Here is a 22,608-nt window from a genome sequence, read left to right as displayed (position 1 = left end):
AAGAAGTTCTAGACTAAATACAGTCAAAAGCAACCAGCAACTGGGAGGTGGAAGACTGATACAGATACAGAGGTCAACGTACATCAAGGTTAGATTCCATCTCTTAAAACATTTTAAAGAAATGAGAAGGTTCCAGTGAAACAGGACTTTAATAGAGAACTGTTAAAATACATAGCATACATACACACACACGAGTTAAAACATAAGAGTAAGTCACAGAAGAGGATTAAGAAAAGCTATATTCTGAAAAAGTCAATTATGACAATATCAGAAATCTGAAGTGAGGACAGAGGACGGGGGAAAAAGGAAATGAAGAAGCATCAGAAAGGAGAAAAACAAATGCTTAATGTAGAAAATATGTTGTATATCAAGCCACTCGTATTAAAAAGGAAGAAAGCAATTCTTCATACATGACATAATAAAGGAGAAGAGCTAGTGCCACAAAATGATTGCAAACTCCTTTGGAAGGGAATGAAGAGAATAATTAAGGAGCCCATATGTTGAAATCACTAAGTGACAGAATTTTATTTTACCATTCACCTACAGGAAATGTGATTCTATTCCAGTTACTTTTCTTTTTAGGCAATTAAAAGAGGAAAGAAAACCAATCTTTCAATTCTAACCTCCTACCTACCCAGAAGAAAAAGTTGGCAAAGTACATACACTTTCACAGTTAAAAAGAAATTACAGCTTGACTTAATATGAAGCCTTCAAGGAGATTTATAATTACTCTTTGTATTGAAACCATAACATTTTCCAGCCTGAAGAACATTGCACCCTCAAACACTCTATACCTCTTCTCCTACAGACTACAGTCTTATTAGAGGTAGCTGTCTCATTACTCTGTATAACTATTGTGAATGTAAAAGAAAACTTCCCAACTGTAGATCTAATCCTTTTGAAGTTTATATTATTATACTCAGCATGCTAAGAACTAGTTTAAAGGCTTGCAAGAAAGCATACAGTCATAGTAGATACAGACCTACATATATATCCAAGGTAAATGTTTTTTTTCACTTGAATGTACAATAACTAGCTGCCACAATCCAGCAGATTCCTTTCCTCGGTTCCATTCTCCACACCAGTCATGACAGCTCTATATAATCAAGGCAGAATCACCCCCTTAAAAAAACGGTATTTGTGCTACTCACTACTTTGCAGCAGTACTTTTCATTGAAAGTGCATATGCTGTCGCCAAGATCAGCCTTATTTCAAGTACAAAACTACTTAAGTGCTACTCATATCAACAAGCAAAGTAACTCCATCTGCCCCCATTTCAATTGCTCCTGAACTGATGTGAATTTAAATTTTGTTAATTAGTTTACCCTTAAGTGAGATTTAGATAATAGCATTAATTCTGCATTAATCTGATGTTCATTCAACTTTCAAAGACTTTGGAAACAGATGCTATAATTATCCAGACTCCAAGCCTGTTTTAGACCAGGCTACTACTGCTACATGGCATGGTGCAGAGGACTGACCTGTTCAGTCAACCAATAAACCATTCATTAATACATACTAGTAAGCCATTTGATAACTTTTTTTTTGCTTTAAGTGATTTTCATATACAAGTTTCAATCAAAACATTTATAGGAAAATGACAGACTACTGAAGACAGAACTGGAAAACTCTGCTTAGCAAGTGTGGAACCAGACATACTACAACCGATTTGCACAATGTCAATCAACAGGTCAGGGGCAAAACCTCAACTACATGTGGTGGGGTTTTCTTTGTTTGTTGTTGCTGTTTTTATTTGGAGGCTTCCAAAGCAGTAACAATATTATTTAAATCAAATTAATGAATGCATTAACTAGCCATCAGACATCTCAATGTTTAAACAAGTAAATGAAATGTGAAAGGATTATCTCTACCAAATTAAAGAGGTGTCCCACAACATTGAGAAACTTTGCTATTAAATGAGTAAAGTTTATGCAATGCAAACCATGGTACAGTCTGCCTGGATTTGTCTTAATTGCACAAGGAAGCCAGAGGTTTTTACAAGACTCTTGAGAGGAAAATACCAGGTAGGCACCAAGGATGTATGTGAAGAAAGGGTATTTTGTACTTCTCAAGATGGATTTTATTGAAGATTTTTGAGAAGAGCTGAGTTAGCAGCTGCTTTTGTCAGACGAATTATGTTTAGAATAATTACAGTTTGCAGTTATGACTCCTGTGCATTTGTGAACCAAAATAAATAGAGTGCAATCACATAAATAAAAGCCATACATAATTCTATAGATCATTTGAATTTTTTCAACATATACGGGATTGGGACCTACAATGACATTTTCTACAGCCCATGTTCACACAGAATTCACCAGATATCTTCTAATGTTAAAGAAATTCTACTAAATAAAAATATATTTATATCGATAACATGCTTGGGGTGGACTTCATAGAATTAGTGCCAAGTTATGAGTGCAGTGAGACTCCTGTTACATTGGGGCTGTACAGATAAAAACTTCAGCAGAGAAAAATTCAAATCAATAATTTAAACATGAAAAAACATTCAAAATATTAAGTATCTGGGAAGCTAAATACAAAAAGAACAATGTTATTTCTTAGCAACATTCAGTTTAATTTCAGCTGCCTTTCCTAGATTGAATTTTACATTTCTTAGCACATTATTTCTTCTTCAGCTTAGTTCTTGGCAAAAATTTTGAAATCACGTAGCACTCATCCCTCCTTTTGGAAAAAAAAAAAAAAAAAAAAAAAAAAAAAAAACAGTTTGGCTTTCTGACTATGACTTGCATGTTTTTAATATGGAATTTTTTTTTTTAATATATGTAAAAAATAATCACCAGTATACAGACTTTGACTCAATTTCACACAAATATATTCTCCACTTGCATTAAAGAGGTAAAAAGACATGCTTCAGGTCCTTCTGCTTCTTTGCCCCTGCAACACATTCTGTTCTTGTGCATCTGATTTCATTTGGTCTCCCTGTATTTGCCTTTAACTGTTTTAAACGAGATAGTATCAGGAAGCTGAAGTAGACTCCTCCCTGCAATTTGCCCTGTCTGAAAAGTGCTGTAAAGTTGCTTCTACTGTGACAAAAAAATCTTCCAGTTAATATTTGAGCAAATTCCTTCTCTTTTCCTTCTTCCTGAACATGCTAAGGTACAACTAAGCATATTCACTGTTACTGGAGAAATAGCCACCTCCACTTTCCAGTATGTTGTGAAAGTTAAAATGTACACTGGTAGATCCTCAAGTATTTGTTCTTCCTTTTGGAAAGTGTAACACTAATTGAATAAAAGACCATTTTAAGGACAATACCTGTATTTGCATAACCTTCCCCCGTACTTATGCACTGAAGAATTATTAAGCCATTATTCATTCTCTTTCTGCATATTTTGTTCCAGCTCACCATATCCTTACTGCAGCACTGCCATTACCTCTGCTCAAGTCACTGAAAAAAAAAAAGCATTAATGATAAACATTTCCAGAGCAAAAAGCAAAGGCTATAAACAAGTGGGAGCACAGAGGCCAGAGTGAAAAAGTATTTGCATAACATAAATTTATATGGTAAATACAACACAGCTAATCAGCTACCCATAATGTGATAAAGATAGTTACCTGGTTTTCAATTTAAGTGCTTTTGGCATTTGTAAATTTGACTCTGTAACAAGTCTCGTTTGGTTGGATCTTACTTGAAAGAAGATTTTAAAAGGTCATTCTGAAGGCTCTCATGAAAAAACAGTGCAAAACTGCAGTTATGGAAAAAATGAATAGTAAGTGGTACCAGTGTAAATAAACTAGCATAACAGAAAGAAGATTGAAAAATTAAAGATTAGTTTCCAGTATGAGCATAGCACATCACTTTGTATTCAAAAGATAGGTAGAACAAATCCTCTGACAAGAAATGGTTCTGTTTCACTTGCCAGCACAATGCCACGTGGAAATATCAACCACAGACACCAAGTATCTACAGAAGAAATAAAAGGGGGTTTGTTCATTTCATAGTTTAAGGCTGTAACAAAAAGCCATTCACCTTTTTAGCTGTGGAAGAAGTTTTCAAGTCTGCTTCTGAATTAATGCTTTGTAGCTCTCAGAGGTGCTAAGTTCCATGCACTTTGCCTTGCTTCTCTAGTGGTGTTTTCACCACCTCATTTTCCCCACACAATAAGCACTTTAAATGTTAAAGGTCCTTGGACTGGGAGTAGAGAGTTAAGGAGAAAGACAGCATTGCTAGGTCCATTTTACAGGAAAAGTTAGCAAAGATGCCACCATTTTCCTGTGAGGACAGCAATGTGGGGGAGGTCCTGCTTGTAGCTTTAACTTTCACATTAAGGCTTCTGGCGTTCTGGACAAAATCCTACTACTGTCACAAGTTCTGAAATTTTTATGTAGGACATTACAGGTGTTATTTAACTGCCTAAGCAGTCCATCAAGAAATTATCACAGGCCTAGGGTGAGAAGACAGATCTGTCTCAATCTTAGTCTTCTGCCTGGATTTTAACAGGAAATTTAAAACTGAGGTGGCCAACAGAATTTTTTATTTTTTTTTCCTCTTTGTGTTTTCCATAGTAAGTTCCAAAGGGTTGTCAGATTTCATCTTTACTTTTACTGTGAAATTGTGCTGCAGTTTGTAATGATAGAAGGACGTCTGTAACATGAAGTGAGTACTCAGACTTTTTGTACAGTGCCATCTGTAATCTCTCGTTGTACTTCACTGAAGAAACTGCTGAAGATATTGTAAAAGGCAAAATGTAAGTAGGGGGCAGTAAATCTGTTGGATGCAGATAGTCAATGGCTGCAAGTCATAACATAAAGCTTTACTCTTAGCCTCCTACAGTTTTCATTATCAGTGAAAATTTCTATTAATGTGATATGATAGTATCATGTACAAACAGCTCAGCAGTCATAGATTTGGCACAGCTGTCATAAAATGATAGTCATTTAGCTTCAAGGTAAAGCTGAAGTTTGAATATTCCTGCTTTTTATCTTTGAAGCTTTGTCACTTTAGAAGATAATTATCTAGTTTTGTGACCAATGATGTGTTCCCAACACATCAAACTTTAATACCCATAGTACAAAGATCCTTTTCTTGTGTCTTGAAAATTAGTGACTTAGATAGCTTGACAAACTCTTGGGAGTATATTGAATAGCCAAACATTCAGATACAACCTAGAAGACAATAGGAAAAGTAGATGCTGTAGCCCTGACCAAGTTTTTCATAATGCCTTCCAAATAGCATTTTCACAATGCCTTTTATTTAACAGGCTAGAGATACTACTGCTATATAGTTCAATGCCTGCAAGTCAAATCCTTGTTTGTATATTAAAACTTGAAGAAGCTCCTTGCCAGTTACAGCAGAATAATCTAAAGTGAAAACAGATGAGGCATAAAACCTTCTACCAGCTGACAAGTGATTTCTGCACAACACTAAGTTCATTTAAGGTACTGTGGTTAAATACAGTAAAAGAAAAATATCTACAGTAAGACAACTAAGAAATAAAGAGTTTGGTTTAGCCCTAGATTAGAAGGGAAGTGCCTGTGCTACCATTACAAATTAAAAATATAAAAGGTTTTCCAATTCCTGCAATCAGCTTACTGGAGATTACTCTCAAGATCTCATAATTATGAGAAGAGTTATGTAGCCCTATTGTGAAAAGAGGAGTGTCTGTGGAGGAAAGTTTACCTGAATATTAAACAGAAGAGAGTTTAGATTAAAACCCTGTAATGTTAATGCAAGTATTTTAAAAAAATGAGACAGAAAAGAGGCCTGAGGAAGCAACTGAAAGATGGTATGACTGAGGCATAACAGAGTTTTAGGAGAAACAAATATATCAAGAGAGAGAATCAAAATTCTAATACAATCAAGAATTCCCTAGGTCATACTCGGAGACTTGGAAGTGGTTAAATTCACAGGCAGTCCACTGGCATAACACAGTAAGCTTTCATGCCAAGCTCTTAGGTCTGTGAAAATGCTGCTTGCTTATAAGCCTACCAAAGAAGTCAGCTGCAGACTAACACTTATTTTCTACGACATGGACAGATGCAATTCAAGAGTCAAAGCCTTGAGCTGATGAAACATGCATAGACCCAACAGAAAAAAGAATAGTGGCAATATATACATTTCTATATATATATTTCTTCTATATAAAGAGTATTTATTTGGAATTGTCTCATTTTTAAAAAAAACTTCTTAAAAGTACCTGAAAGGTAAACATGGCACATGGCCTGGACTAAAAAATGAAAACAAATAGAACTATTGCTTTCTTGATTTTTGCCAAATGAAACTCATTTCCAAATAAACATAGACAATGGCTTAAACATCCAAACAACTTTTATGGAAATATCAATCTCTCACTAAGTTATCCATCTGTTTACAGTGGTTGAAAATCTTTCAGCTAAGGTCCACAGCATTTTGGGGGATTTTTATTAGCCCTTACATTTTTATCAGTATTTCACAATAAGGGAGGCAATAGTATAACATACCTTGGATAATGTAAAGCATATAGGTCTTCCAGACTGAAAAATCAAAAGGAAAAGGTTTAAAAGTACAAGTACACTTCAATTTGTATTTTTTTTGCCTTGATCAAAACAGGGGCTAGACACCTGTCTTTTGCAAAAAGACAAGTGTGTCTTAATATAAAGTTTCTTAGAGCTGCTTTTCTATTTCTATTAATGTTCAAGGATACAAAAATCAACAACAGCCTGACTGCCTTCTGCAATAAAACAACTACATCTGTGAATGAGTGGAGAGCAGTGGGCGGCATTTACCTTATTTCAGAAAGGCTTTTGATATCTCCCACAGTATCTCTGTATCTAAATTAGGACAACTATGGTCTGTTTGAGAGATGCCAGATCGGTGAAAAAACAGTCAATGAGCCTCAAAAGGTAATGGTTATTCACAGCAACCCTGGAGGCTATTTGCCAGCAGAGTTCCCCAGGGGTGTATACTGGGAACTCTTTGTTTTAATGTGTTCATTAATGATCTTCATCACTGAAGATGTAGAAGACTCATCAAGATAGTGCACACCACTTTAAGAGAGCACTTGAAGGTAGGGCATGCATAGCAGGGAACTGTTGGGGAGAGGACCTATAAACAGCCTTCTAGTACCTACAAAGAGGTTACAGACAAGAATAACCAATGCTGTTTATGGGGATGTACTACAGGAGGAGTACAGGAGGCAGAGTACTACAGGAGGCAGCAAATAGTTTTTCATCCTGAGAATGGTCAAGCTGTGGAATAAGAGATTGTGGCATCTGTCTTTGAAGGTTCTGAAGACTGGACTCAAAGACCCCCCAAAATATGCTCTGAAGCCTGCATTGAACTTACTTTGAGCAGAAACTTGAGTTAAATAACCTAAAATGTTCTTCCAGAACAATTATTGTGCAATGACAGAAAAACAGAGCTCCACAATGGAAGAGTGTTAGGCAGCAGTAGAAAGGGGGAAGATGAAAGCCACTTTTTGTTTTGGTTTGGTTTTGGTCTGGCCAGAGGTAAATTCAGTATCAAGGTATTCAGAAGAACATCCAGCAGCCATCTTCTCAGCCTGAAAATTCTAGAATATTCACATAATCTGCCACCTGCACAGAATTCAGGGAAGACCATAAACTCCATCTTTTGATTACTCCAAAGGAAAATATTTTATGAAGCCCAGAAGTCACTTCCACCCTTTTCTATATGCCAAGAACAAAGCTTTGATGTAGATACTACTGTCACATATACAAGCAAGAACCTAAAGAAACAAGCAATCAAGTCTGCACATGTTAAGCCCCAATACATTGAAGGAATTATATACACATACTTCTCATTTTATATTCCCGATTTATGAACCAGATAAGGTCACCATACCATTTTTTTCCCCCCCTTTTTTTTTTAATGGAATTGAGATCAGTTTATTCATACATCTTCTACAACCTTTTCTTAGGTACTCTAAGAGCTCAATCTAGTTTGAAGGATAATAGTGACAGTTACCTTCCTAAGTGCCTCCTGCACTGCAAACTGATATATGCGAAACTTCTTCACCTCCCAGCAGCCATCTCCTGTATAAAAATTGCCTGGCACTGTGTGCTGCTCAGGCAGTCCTATTCTGAAAATACATTTAAAATGTACACACATCCCACCTATAGGCTTGTCCAAGATTTGTTTTATACATACAGACATGCACCCAACACTTCTCTATAAACTCTAATCTTTCTCTCTTCATACTTAGAGTACCACTGCTGAAATAGGCTTATTTTATCTTTCCCAAGTAAGACAAGTGATTTTTGTTTTAAACTCAACCGCTGTCCATGGTAAATTCACGTCTAGCTTGTTAAAGCAATCTGAGATTCTATAGCTACTGCTAAGATCCAGCTAAGGAGTGCATGAAGCCGACTCTCACGTGAGAGGTATTTATGACAGCTTAATTCCTGTGCTCTGGATTCTATTGTCTGTAATTTATTCCCAGCTTAAATTTAATATACTGATTATAATATCTATACAGTCCGGTGTGGACAAGCCTTTGTCTCTCTTGAATAATCCCATTCTCCTCGTACCTTACAATATCCTCCAAACCAATGTGCTAGTTATCAACTATCTGTAAAGTCCCAAGAGATCTGAGGGCAGGATATTTTCAGAAAACACCTGTCCCTGGAATTCAGCACTTCTAGAAAGGTACCCAAGATCCTTCCCAAATTTTCTCAAAGTATTAATTAAAAAAAAAAGCTTTACCATACTCCTTCTTCAGCTACAAATATTGTAATGAATTTGTCATTTGCAAAGGAATTACTTAAGCTTTGGGAAGAGGATAACTGGGGTCACAAGAATGTCCACAGTTTTGCAAAAACATGCATAGAAAAAGCAAGATAGGAAGACGAGAACAATGTATTAATTGGAGTATTTCATGCAGACTTTTCCATGAAGCATCTATAGAAACCTTAACAAAGTAGTCTATCCTACACATTGTACAACACAAATTATAAATTGGTAACCATTTATTATCAGCAACAAAAATTGTACCCTACAGAACAGTAATGACATTTGAAAGTGTAGAGTATTGATTAGTAGTTGCTTTAAAAGTGAATCACCATTACAATGCAGCATCTACTCGTCGTTGTATACCTTCACTCCCAAGATAATCTGCATGGAGACCAGCTCTTTTAACCTTGAAATGTAAGCATTTTCCAATATAGGACATAAAACCAATCAACCATAAATGCATTAAGTAAGGGAATTAGCATTCATTCCCTTTCGAGATCTGATATTTTCCAGTTGGATTGTCCACTCAATTTCCATATTATTGGAAGTGCAATGCATACAAACTTACAGAAGCCATCTCCTATATCTGTTAGACTTCACCAATAGAACATATCTACTTTTAATAATATAACTAAGAGGCTCATGCTGTACTTGCAAAACCCAGAAGGACAGAAAATACTGCAAAACACAGAGTACTGATAGCAGAAGAGGATGAATTCACTGTGGTTTAAAATAGTTCTTTCCTTTTAGTTAAGGAAGAAATATAAAACATGATGATTGATATTCAGGGTGATTTGGACTACATTTTTAAAACATTACAAGCACCAAGAAATTATCACTCCTGCCAAGACATTCAAGCAAGAACTGCATCATTCAAGATGCAGTTCTAACTCACCGAAGGCAATGAAAATTCTCCATTGCTTTCAGAGAAGGCAAGACTTCATCACAAGAAAGGAGAAAAAAATCACTTATAAAGAAACGAAAGTCACATAGCACTATGATATTTTCTTCTACAGTTCAATATTCTAACTGAACATTGGTATTGGATGTACCAAGTTTTCCCCAGAGTGCACTTTTTTTTACTCTCAGAAAAAGAAAAAATAAGATATTAATCCAAAATAATCTATCTTTCTGTCTTCACGTAACAACATGAAATACACAGCAAAACACACAAGCACTCAACAACAGGTTTAGCATGGAGAATAGCTTTGTGATTTACATTGCCTGGAAGAAATGAAGGGGACAGGAGTTCAAGTCCTGCAAGTTGCAAAAAATCACTTGCATTAATCATCAGAATTGAAGTGTTTTAAGATTCACATATGATTATTTTTTTTTTTAATCATTTAGTGATTGTTTTAATTCAGTGAGGGGAGACATTTTACATGACCCAAAATTCTGAGTTCAGAATTATAATGAATTAACTTCAAGTTTTAGTAAAGTTAATGATTTACCTGCTTGCTTTTTGTTTGCTTTGGTTTGTTTAAATCATAATCATGTGTACACGGGCTTTTCTGGTAATTTTTCTTTTTTTTTTTTTTTTTTTTTTTTTGATAGGAAAAACAATGTCATTTTTGTAGGATTAAATTTAATAGCTCAGCTAGCAAAAGTTTAAATTGACATCCAAAAAGGCAATCCATGTCTACAAGCTTAAAGTGCATAGCTTAGTCCTGCTGACTCTTCCTTCAAAGAAGGCAGCAGTAGCTGCAGTATCTTGAGTGAAGAAAAAGAAAAAACAAAAAAAACACAGCCTAAAGAGACCAGAACCAACATAAGGCTGAATAAAAGAAAAGCAATTAATGTCAAGATGATGGGACTAAACTTCAAGAATTTAAGTAACTATTATACATTTTAAAACTAAAGATAGATGTACTGCATGAATTAGATACACCAGCTGAATACTAACTGCTCTAAATCACCCTGTTATATTAATTTTGTACTGACATTTCCAGAGTTGTAAGAAACAAGATACAACACTAGTTGGTAAGATAAAATGTAGTTCTGAGCCTTTAAAATAGGCATGCTATACTGATCCAAAGATTTGCTTGTAGAAATACAATGGATTTGAGAACTCCTAATGCAACAAGGATTTTGTTTCGATGAGTGGGCATATGCAGACCTTAGACTGCTAGAAATTACATAACACTGAAGACTCAGTTAAGCAACTTACATAATAAAAATCTACGACAGCTTTAAGAAAGATGGTTTTCAGCAAGACACCTTATTAGCCAAACCAACAAATACAAGTTTATTTTCAATTGAAAACTGTTCCTACATTAGTAATAAGACTGTTCAAGACCAAATCAAGAATTCAGGGCTCAGAGTATGATTATTTTTTTTTTCCCATTATAAATTTGAGAAAGCATAAACCACACTACATAATCAGAGACTGACTTAGACCTCATTGATATTAGAAAAGACTTCCTGCACAAACATTTTTTTTAAACATTAACCTAAAGCAAATTACCTGCACTTTCTACTTGCATTTTATTACTATTATTTTGCAACAGCATAGAACTTGAAGCATACCATTATTAGGAACATTAACATGAACAATAGCATTCTCCAAGTCTACTCCCCTGAAAATCTAATTGTAGCAGCAAAGCAAATACATTCCTGGCACCTAAGCCTTGCTTTTTATCCTGTACTTAAAACCCTGGTTTTGCCAGCAGGCTATACTAACATTAAAACTAAACATAATCAGTGTTAAAAAAAAAAAAAAAAAAAGGTTTAAAGATGTGTCAAGATTTAAATAAGGCAGATGTCTTTTCAAAGGATAAGGAAAAAAAAATGTTCTGTTATACTGTACTACATGTAACCTAAGAGACAATTAAAATCCTAGGCCCCAGCAATATTTGCTAGCTATGTGAAGAGCACGCATGTCTCTACAGCACCAAGCAGCTTCTTGTATAAAGCCAAATCTACGTGACAACTGTAAAACCTCCATAAATAATATTGTCCTATTTTCTTCTGTTTGGTATTTTGAACACTGAATGGCCTCTCTCCTCTTTGGAAATAAGTAACGCAGCATTAAAATGCAACATTTTGAAGTGCTAATTGGCTTAAATCTCATCTTCGCTTCTGAAGTCATTTACTGAGCTATAATTTTCTGAAGTATTTACAGCATCTATATACATGTATTTCACCCAAAACTAATTCCAGGAAAAGTCATATATCCCATATACTGTTAGAAGGTGTAACAACATACTTAGATATTATTATAATGTCATAAAATGATAAAATAATCAGTTAAGATAAACAGTGCTGCTTTAAAAAAAAATAATAATAATTGTGATGAAAATATCCTTATACGTCTTTTCAAAACTCAAGAGGACAGCATTTCTCGTTACTCATTTGATATTCACAGCACAGCAATATATAGGAATTGCAATAACTATATCAATACTCACAGCTACAGCCTGGCAGAATTCTGTTTGAGTATCTCACATAACTTCATTTGTTTAATGAAGTTTCAAGATGGGTAAAATAAATTTTATTATGTAAAGCCTTCCAATAGTAGAGCGTGTTAACAATGCCTGGATTTCAAACACATTCCTTTGAAAGCAGCGATCCTCATATATGTTAACAGAATGAATCAAGTAACCTGTACATTAATTTTTCACTTAGTAAGCCTTTAAACTAAATGGCACTACAAAGCAGTTGGTAATTGAGAAATCTATAATGCCCAGATACATAATTATAAACATGTTTAATAACCTCATTTATTAACAATGCTTAATTCATAATCAGAAAGGGGATTCAACCAGAAACATTAGAAGTAACACTGCTTCTAGAAGTGGAATCCTGACTTTAAAAAGACATTGACTCTAATCACCAAGCGCACAGTACATACCAAATGGATTCTTAGTGCCTGGCTAGTAAGGGGTAAGGAGAAAAAAAAAAAACAAAAACAAACAAACAAACAAACAAAAAAAAACTTGTATTTAGAGCACTACTGTGTAATTACTTCAATTAATTGTTATAACTTCTGCCACTGACTTCTCATGTTGAAAATACTTGTAAATCTTGAAGTTTGCTATGTTTTTATTCATACAAGCTTACAACAAAAATATGCTTAACAACAATACAAGATACACACCAAAGTCATCTGTCATCCAGGCTCATTTGCCATGACCAACAGGAAGAAATAGCAAGCTTAAAAGTACAGAGACGTACAAAATTTTAAGTAAGAATGAAAAGCACCAGAGGTTTTCTCAAACTACTGTAACCAGAAGGGAAGAAAGAGAGAGGATATAATAATGGAATGAATAGGCTCTAAATACCTGTCAAATCTGCATTTTGTCTTTCCCATTTTATTTTATAATGAAATGCTGTAACAAAAGCAAGAAACGAAAGCAAAGTAGCTTGGAATGAGCATACACTATCCACCTTCAAAAACAGGAGCACAGATTTGACAGTGAAGTAAAAAGGATGCTGATGAAAAAAAGGTAAAATGAATAGCTTCCAATTACCTACAATTATAACAACCAATAGGGAGAAATCTTACTACTACAGAGGGAAAAACACAGCTGTCTTCCTTTCTGTAACATATCTGCTATGAGGAAGAGGAGAATAATGACGGATCTTACTGAACCTTTGTGGATTTTAGCACCATTGCCAAACACAGCATATTACATATTTTTCTGGTAGATAAAAAATTTTAAGCCATTTTAGTGCAAAAATGGCTGCACACAGAGCAGTTACAAAGTTAAGTAAATGTACCTGTTTGTTAGGGCACAATAAAAAATTAAAGCCTTTTAATAATACTTGATTAGATACTAATTGGAATGGAAAGGTCCATCTGCTTCATAAATGTGAAGAGTTCACACAAAAATGTGATGATATGAGAGTACACAAAGGATGTGAACTTAAAGCATAAAAAATACTGAACGTCTTGACTTTCAGATTAAAATATAAGTTGGCCCAATATACTAAACACAAGCCATTTAATGGTTTTGAGATGTATTCAAAGACCTCAAAAGTATTTTTTCTTAACAGCTGATATTCCAGCTTAATGAATTTCAGGTTTTGCAGTCCTGGATATGCAACACTGAAAAGACAGATATGACTACTGAACTCACACATCTCAGTATTAAGTTAGGTGCTTCATTTTACATAGAGAGCATAAGCATTTTATTTGAACTGTTACATGTACTGTCCGTTACATAATTTCACAAGTATACAAAATCCTTTCAAAATCAGTGCTACAAGCTGAAGCTATTTCCTTCACAAACAGACAATTTAACGTGTTACTCAGAACTCAAAATCATATCTAAAAGCAGCAGAAATTTAACATATGGTTTGCATGAGTGGTCCCTAGTCAGAGATTGTCTCAGTGTTTTTCCATTTCCATATCACACACTAAACACTGCAAAATCAGTCTTAAAGTTTTTAATGTAGTCTTTCATTATGCCTTTTCCAGCACCTACTATAAAAATAAACTGTCTACAACACAGAACTTCAGTACAGGTTGCATATTTAAATTGAGTACTGTATCTAGTCCAGTATCTCATATTCAAATCCCCTTTCTCATTACCCTCCTGCCCCCATTACACAGACTTACACCAATTTCTCAAGTTTTTGCTATACTTCACTAGCTTATTACCCAGCTGTGCAGCTGAGCAAGAAGATAACCACATTCATTCCTTTTATCCGTAATGATGTAATACATCCCACCACTGGGTTGAGATGATTGAGGAATAATGGGATTGTAAAAACTGCAGAGATGACAAACAACAGTGCAGCCTTCTTTTCCTGATACAGTCAATTGCATAAATACAGCACAGGGTGAAAATAATAAAATATGCCCTAATTCTGCTCCTTGAGTGAAGTTACCATTTTTCATAAGGAGCAGCTGTTCCTACACAAAAACATCATCATCACAATGCAGCAACTAGACGAAATACCCGCAATCTAGGCTTCAACCCTGATTTCAATAAATATATGTTGGAGTTTACTTTCTAATAATAACAAAAAGAAATCATCCCCAAAAAAACAACTCAGTATAATCAAGAAGCCTCCAGATAGTGCAGTGCAATGCAAAGAGTCATCAGGGACTAGCATTAAATACAAAAATAGATCTTGGACCAAAGGATGCACTGCTCTGTTTTCCTATGAAAAAAAAAAATAAATCTGCGTCCATTTTCTTCTTAAAATCCTTCCTTATTACAATCAAAGAGATCCTTACCTTCTGCAGGAGCTGGGAACCTGAGTACTTGGCTGCAATAGATTTGATCTCCCCACCAAATGCTGAGGCCCAGAGCTTTACACTGTGAGGGGGGGAAAAAGAAAAAAAAAAAAAAAAAAAAACAAGACAGGAAGAAATGTAATACACATGTCATAGCAAGCAACACAGACTGTGGCAGCTTCAGCTGCACTCATAAGGATTCAAGCAATTTTGCATTAAAGAGCTCAAAGGAACCTAGTCACAGCAAAAGATTAGCAGAGCTGTTCAAGTACAAGCACACGGCAGATGCTGTGCCAAGGTAAGGCCTGCAATACGGAACCACCTAACCTGCGCTTTTAAAAATTAAAGTCAACTTGTACAGAGGCATGCTTTTGTACAATATAATCTATGCCCACAGAAAGAAGAGGAGCAGGTAGAACAGCACACCAGTTCCGAATGACAACTTCTCGCATGAGTTAAGATAATATCAACTACGCTAAATAGAAGCATTTAAGGTAACACTCCACAGCCATGTATTCCACTAACACATGCACTAGAATAAAATTTAAGTACTGCCATGCGTGTTAAAGACTATGATTTCAGAAACAGCTGACAGAGGAGCAAAGGTGCCTTGAACAGTCAAATACCTGCAATTGATAAATAAAAATAAAATACGAACTCGAGCAGGCAAGTTCTCATTCTTGACCATGGTCCTGAGAGAAATAACATGAAAAGACTTACACAGACAAGGGGATCTGCTGCTCCGATCCAACCACATCCACTAAGGCTGTGTTAAAAGCAGTCCAGAAGATAAAGAGAAGACCCCAAAAAGCCCGAAGAAGATTCAAGTTCTCTAGCATTGTGTCTCCCTACGCCTGAAAAAATGTGGGGAAATTCAAGTGAATCTGAACGTAGCAGTTGTGGGGTTTTGCTTCTAAAGCCTCTTTCCCCACCCTTGCCCCCTCCACCAGAGCGCCACTGGAAGAAATCACAGCTCCATTCTCATCCCTCCCAAGAATGACCCTCTCTGTGTAATGGAAGGAGAGGACCAGAAGCGAGGCTCTAATGACTTGAAAACTATTGTGTCCCTGGTAACAGCAAAGCGTTCTCCAGCACTACTGCAGCCACTTGCACGTAGTTCTTTACAACTCCGCAGTCAGCAGCGTGCCGGAGTTACTTCAGCGACCTGCTATTGCTCCAAAGTGCCCTCAGCAGCAAGCGAGCAGCTCTCGATTCCAGCCGGGGGCGGCTGTCTTCTCGCGGGTCCCGCTCACTTGGCGGCAGAGCAGGCTGCCTAAAGGTCTCCTCTCCCTCGCCGGCAGCCCGCAGCCTCCAGCCCGGCCGGAGCGAGCCCAGGCATTGGGCCGGCGGTGCGGGAGCAGCAGCCTTTTAACGGGATGGCGCCGAGGCAGAGGCAGGCACGGGAGGAGCCGCCCCGGCGGGAGGGTGCCTCCGCACGGCGGCAGCGGACCGAGGATGCTGCCGGGAGCCGGCTCCTCCGGGACGGAGCGCTGCACATCGCCGGGGGGGGCTGCGGAGCCCGAGGAGGCCCCGCCGAGCCCGGCCCCGGCTCCCTCCCCGCTCGCCCAGGGCTGGGCGCGAGCCGCGGCTCGGCGAAGGAAAAGACAAAAATGCAGCAGGAGCGAAGCGGTGCGGGCTGAGCGGCGGGAGCCTCGGAACGGGGGCGCGATCTGCGCTCGCCGGAGCCCCTTGCCGGAGAGAAGAGCGGCTTCCGAGCCCCGCCAGGGCAGCGTGGGGAGCCGGAGGGCTTGGCCCAGGTATTTGGGTTGTTGGTGCGACTGGGAGCCTTCCCTCCCTCCCTCCTTTTGCTTTTGTTTCTCGCCCGCAGCTCCCTTCTCACCTTCTCCACCAAAGGCACAGACTTAAAAATAGCGGTTGAACTTTAATGGAAATAAGCGTGGCAAGACCTGAGGATGAGCTGAGCCCGGGCTGAGTCATCCTTGCATCACCCGGTGCAGCTCCGCGGCCGCTCTGGAGGGCTTGTTTCTTCCCTCTCGGGCTGGAATTAAAACCCCCAGAACATAGACCCTGCCTTTGTGTACCATACTTGTTTAACGGTTGCTGTCGTGAAGCTAGATATGCAATACTTTCCCCCCTTCCTTCCCCCCCATTACCATTTCTAAGAGCACCGAACAGTTTGCTTTAAGATACCCAAAATCTCCGATTAACACCTGGCTGATGAAAGCTTTCTGCTTCCTCAAACACAGCTGGAAGTTCAAAGTCAGAAAGACCGGCTTAGGTAAACTGCGAACAAGAGCGGCATAGCGCATCGCACCTCTCATCACACACCAGCCATCGCCCAGGGATAGCCGATATATTCCTGCCCATAACACCACCTTTATTTGAAGGCAATGAAGGAATTTGTGAGAAGGGATGCTGGTTCTGTTTTGTGCATTATTTAACTGCTCAAGACCATGCTGTTACTGTGGATTTTCTAAACAGAGTTTTAAATATGCTGCCATGTCACCAGGTGTTCAGCCTACCTACAGGCAGAACTGTAAAAATGCACATGGCTGACTAACCATATATAATGAATTACATGCTCCTTCGAACATATTACATAAACACTACCATTTTCAGAACTCGGAAGGAAATAGCGGAAACTGAGGTAAACTGCCTCACTAATCGTGCTGTTTTTTTTTTTTTGTTTTTGTTTTTGTTTTTGTTTTTTTTTTTTTTTTTTGGTGGGGGGGTTGTTTGTTTGTTTGTTTGTTTAAAAAAAAAAAACATTTTCAAAAACACATCAGGATAGAGAATTGTAATACTAACTTGTAGGACTCAAGCTTCATTTTTCCATTAACACAGATCTTCACCTGTTTCAGTTAAGTCAGCACACAGTTCACTGATGACAAGTAACAGCTAGCTTCATTCTTCAAGGTATTATCAGAAGCCCTGGAAACTTCCTGAAGCACATACAATGTGTATATGTTCAATAGCCCAAAAAATTTAACATGTATTAAAACCACCACTAATTACTATGAAAAGATGACAATCACTTGTCCAAACTTGACTATTTATTTGACACTCACTATCATACCAGATTCACATTTTATACCTTTTTCATATATAACTGGTCAGTTAGATTCATTTAGTATAAAAATCTTATTTCTACTATCATTAGTCTCAGAAAAAAAAAAAATAAAATACTGATACTCCCAGCACAAGACCAGCAACCACATTTGGCATTAACAGACATCTGCATGCCTTATACTGTAGTGTCCTCTCTGCATCTTGTATTAACACACACCAATAGGTTCATGAAGTTACTTGGTTCTTTTCAATAGGGCTTTCCACTCACTGACTGTGCTGTAGCAGTGGTTTAACACACATGCACGTATAAGCTTCTAGAAGCTTCCCATCACAAGAGGAGAGGGCTGGCATCATGTCTTGGCCCAACTACCACTGGCTATGCCTGGAATGCAGATCACTGCAGGCAAGACATCAGGTCCAAAACCAATGTTACGGTTTCCACCACTACCACACTGTCCTCATGAGGTAGATGCAGAAACTTTCCCTAAAGTGGGCTTACATGAGGACCAAGGAAAATAAATAGAAAAGTGTTAAGTTTGGCCAAAAGGTTTGAATCCTTTATAATGGGCAGATAGTAGTGTGCATCATTATTAATGCACAACCTTGTGATGTTCTGGAACAAAGTCATAAAAAAAAAAACTAAGTTTCAGAGAAGCTAAATAACGAAGTTAGATTTTGGAAGTAATGTAGCATTTCTATCACACACTTATGTTTTTATAGATCAAGATTCTTCCAGATTTAGCTGTTAAGTGCTGGTCCCACTAGAAAAACGTGCATACAGATAACTGATCAGAGAAGTGATGCTCCTAGAACTGTAGTGGCCTCTCAGCACTAAGTGTTAGAAAGTTATTTACTTGGCAGTGGCCTCAGAAGCATACAAGTGTATGCTCATACAAGTGTACTAACTTGGATCCTCCCCCAGCCCCTGTTTTTAAAATACAAAACATCTCATCTAATCTCCTGCTCTGTCTGATGATCAAGTATAATGGCACATTTTATTATCTCAGAAAATGAAAGAATCCACTTCCTTTGTGAAAGCAGAAAAATTTGGACACAAGTTAAAAAATTTGGACATAAGTTAACAACTAAGTGTTGCAATAGAAAAGTCACAGGCATGGTCAGAAAGCTGATGAATCTCCAGAGCTTTTGCAGTGTGCCACATTCAGAAAAACAAACAAGGGACTGAAGAAAAAGGAGGGAAAGACAGGTCAAGTGCAAAGGGTAACATGAGATTTAACACAAAGGCTGAGGCAGGACACAGATGAAGGGAAAGTCCAGCAGATAGACACAGCGTAACTTCGCCTAACAATTCCCATTGTTTTCCTCTATCTACCTACAGATATATTTAAACTGATAGAAGGGTGCATGGATAGGGTCATAATCACACCGGTGTACTTTGAGGTCTTTGATTAGACACATATCAAGTCCTAATAAAAAAAATCAATGGAGAGATTAAGAGAGGGGAGAACATATGTTGCATGGGAGAAGAGTAGGAGGATACGATATAATTAACACGAATGTTTATTGTATTTTTTTCGGATGCTTATCTACAATTGTTTAATCTAAAGAGAAAAATAAATGCAGAAGGCTAAAGTGCTAAAAGCCCTGCTGAAGATGCAAGTCGCTTCCACAAAAAGTTTATTAATAAAGGTGGGGAGGAGGGAATATGTCAGTTTAGCTATATTCCACATATCAGAAAATTCAGATACTGCAAAAATAGATAAGTCTTAGCTACACTGCACATTGTGGCATTATTAATTGCTTTGTACTGTATTACTCAGTGGTTCTAAGCACAAAGCTTTAAATCTTCAACTGTGTTCCCCATGGTGCCTTTTTTGTTTGGACTAAGAGATGAAGATGACCCCCCCACACATACATCTTCTTTGAGATGTTTTTCCAAAATGATGACCCTTTGAACAGAGGAAGTGGGAAGTACAGGGAGGAAAAAAGGAGGAAGTGAAATATTAAGTTAATTGTATGAGGGAGCTATATGTCCTATGCTGAAAAATTTTCCAGCCTTTAACCTGTATGCCACTTTTCCCTTATTTCTCTAAGTATGTTTTATATAGACATACATGGAAAATAAAGACAGAGGTAGAGGGATAACAAATGACATTTCAGCTTCACAAAGCACTTTGAGATTGTCAGATAAAAGGCAAAATCTGAATGCTCAGGATTTATTTAGAAACAACCCAGTGGTAGAAGGATTCATCAAATAGTGTTTGCATGCAGTGAGAACACAGGTTTCCTTGTTTCAAGTGAGCTGTATATCAGAGAGTACGAGGCTGCATTAGACCTATTCGGTAGAGGCTTAACATATGTACATGTATTCTTTGAATTTTATGAAGGTCCCATGTGTATAAATCTAAGTGTTTCATTAGTCAATAAGGAGGCATTCCCATACCATTTCTAAGCCACTTACGACAAAGGTTGAGGTCAAGTAACATTACTCAGTGGATTAAATTATCACAATTCCACATAATGCACCATAATGCACATGAGCTAGCAACTTGTGAAAATAAAAATGCTACAGAATTTCTAAGCTACATCAGTATTTTGTAAGCAAGTTTGTTGTGTCATCATCTGGTTTGCATATACTGTTTAGGTCCAATATTTCAGTTCACAAGAATATTAATGATATATGCAGCCTGTTTTTACAGATACAATCTGTTACATGCAGACTTGAAAAATCCTAATACATACAATTAATAAGTAGCATTTTAGGCTACTGCCATGTTATCTTCAGCACACTTCGACACCAAATAAACCTCACAGTTTGCCATAAACCCTCAGGGCATGCATGGTTAATTTAGCTTCTACAAAGCTTATGGCCTCAGCATCTCCACAAGGAGTTAAAATGTAAAAGAGCAAAGCATTATCACATCCCAGCCTATGAGAGCTCACACTGCATGGTAAGCTAGAATGCTTTAAGCTAATGGTGTTTATAGCTAACCAAATCCAATTTCAGCAGTCCACTGTAGCTCTAGTCTGTTCATGCCATTTTACATAAGCTTTGTTTATTTTGAATTTTCTACTATTAAGACAAAATCTACATTTGGTTTCTTTTGAGTGTCAAGCTAGGAAATGAACTTCTCACTAAGCAAATAAATTACCTTTTTACTCCCAAGGCTAGTGCTAGGTTGTAAACATTAATGCTTTCAATGCATTCAAAATACGTCAAGACTGAAGACAGGACCCAAAAATGAGAAACTATAATTGAGGACTCTAACATAATGGAGAGAACACTATGGAAACAAACAAAATGAGCATTTTTACCTCTGCAAATACAAATGAAGTGTAAAGGCCAGAACATATTTGAGTGCTAATTACTACCGTCTATACACTAGAATGAAGCCCCTAGTCACATCTATAATGGTTTGTCAAAGTTCATCTAAACCTTGAAAATTCCTCTGACAAGGGTCCCCAGGATTGACTTGAAACCCAAAAACCAGACTTCAAAAGGTAAGGAAAAGCATTGCTCTTGAGATCTTTGCATTAGTAGGGACACAGACACTGGATGCCAAAAATGAAGTATTTAATTGTGGAGATGACTCGTTAGAAACCTGCCCAGAACCGAAAGGAAGTAGTAATGAGCAGACTCTCAGGGAGAGCTTCTTTTGCATTGATTGCTGAAGTCTCATCTGTTGACCTGTCGTGTCTTCAGGGAGGTTAAGTTTCCAACCATACAAATGAATGCAACCTGCAAACTTTACACTAACATTTTCAAAATACTGCTTTTACTCTGAAGTTGAAAGCAGCATGGCTTTTGGTCCACAAGAAAGCGCTATGTTAAGTAATTACGTAGAGCCATTAGGAACTTCAGAGGCCTATAACTGTGTCACTGGTTAATTCCTGCATCCCAATCATGAATTTTGAGGTGGAAATACAATTTTTCTGAAGTCTTGAATATCAGATCAAGGAACTGGCAGTTTAGTCAACACAACACCAGTTGTGAGATGTTAATGAAAATGAGTTTTGTGTAATTCTAAGTGAACTTGTGATATATTTCTGCTCTGTCATTCTGGTGAGTCTTGTTTATTTATCACAAACAGTGATCCTGAAAATCAAACTTCTCTTAAAATACTATTGGAAATAGCATGCATGTAAAACCAAGCATATGATAATTAATTCCACTGGTTTGTTACAAAAAAAAAAAAAAAAAAAAGTAAGAAATCCATATGGCAACATACAAAAAATCCTAAGGAGCAAGGATATGGGACCATCTTAAATACCTGATCACAGTTGCAGAGTAAGACCACCAAGGATTATCAAAAGGCAAACAAGTTCCAATTACACTAAAATAATATTGGGAAATGGTAAATAACTATTTGAAGTTTAAAATCAGTTTATTTAACCTTGAATAAGAGAGGTTAGGTAATTCATTAGTTGTACTAAGGTCACAACAGTAAAGTCTATTTAAGACTTACTGCTTTATGTGAATCAAGCTTCCCTTCAATGGTTACTGTTACTTTGGGTAAGAACCAAGTTTAGGATGGCTTTTTCCTTTCCCCACCAACACAAGCTGCTTGTTCTAGCAAGCGATAGTTGAAACCTTGCTCCCTATAAGCTGATGAAACTGATCTTGTATTAGGACAATACTCTTCCAATACCCAGAATCAGTGGAAATGCTGGAGTTGAGCATAATGAATGCCTCTGGCACCACAAAGAACACCGTATCACAGAAAAACCTACAGGATTG

At 37.2% G+C, this 22,608-nt stretch overlaps 1 protein-coding gene across 18 annotated transcripts in view; it reads right to left on the bottom strand.

Moving 5' to 3' along the window:
* Positions 1-16,848, bottom strand: part of CACNA2D3 (calcium voltage-gated channel auxiliary subunit alpha2delta 3) — a 463,864-nt gene extending 447,016 nt beyond the window's left edge. For 11 of the 18 annotated variants that reach the window (XR_011100160.1, XR_011100162.1, XR_011100161.1 and 8 more), the window contains exons 1-2: positions 15,600-16,554; positions 14,880-14,961 (exon numbers count right to left, since the gene is read on the bottom strand). Coding sequence is in view for 14 of the 18 variants with exons in the window: in XM_068694138.1 (XP_068550239.1) it covers positions 14,880-14,961; positions 15,600-15,718 (201 nt within the window). In the remaining 4 variants the exon portion in view is untranslated. Of the gene's footprint in view, positions 1-3,279; positions 3,413-3,579; positions 3,663-14,879; positions 14,962-15,599; positions 16,562-16,719 lie in introns of those variants that run through there. The other 7 variants (XM_068694140.1, XM_068694139.1, XM_068694144.1 and 4 more) reach the window with 7 other exon arrangements.
* Between the last annotated feature and the right edge of the window lie 5,760 nt (positions 16,849-22,608).

Source organism: Anas acuta, chromosome 11 (genome assembly GCF_963932015.1).
Source record: "Anas acuta chromosome 11, bAnaAcu1.1, whole genome shotgun sequence".
Lineage (NCBI taxonomy): Eukaryota > Metazoa > Chordata > Aves > Anseriformes > Anatidae > Anas > Anas acuta.
The sequence above is the reverse complement of the archived record's forward strand: the minus strand, read 5'-3'. Positions and strand labels throughout refer to the sequence as shown.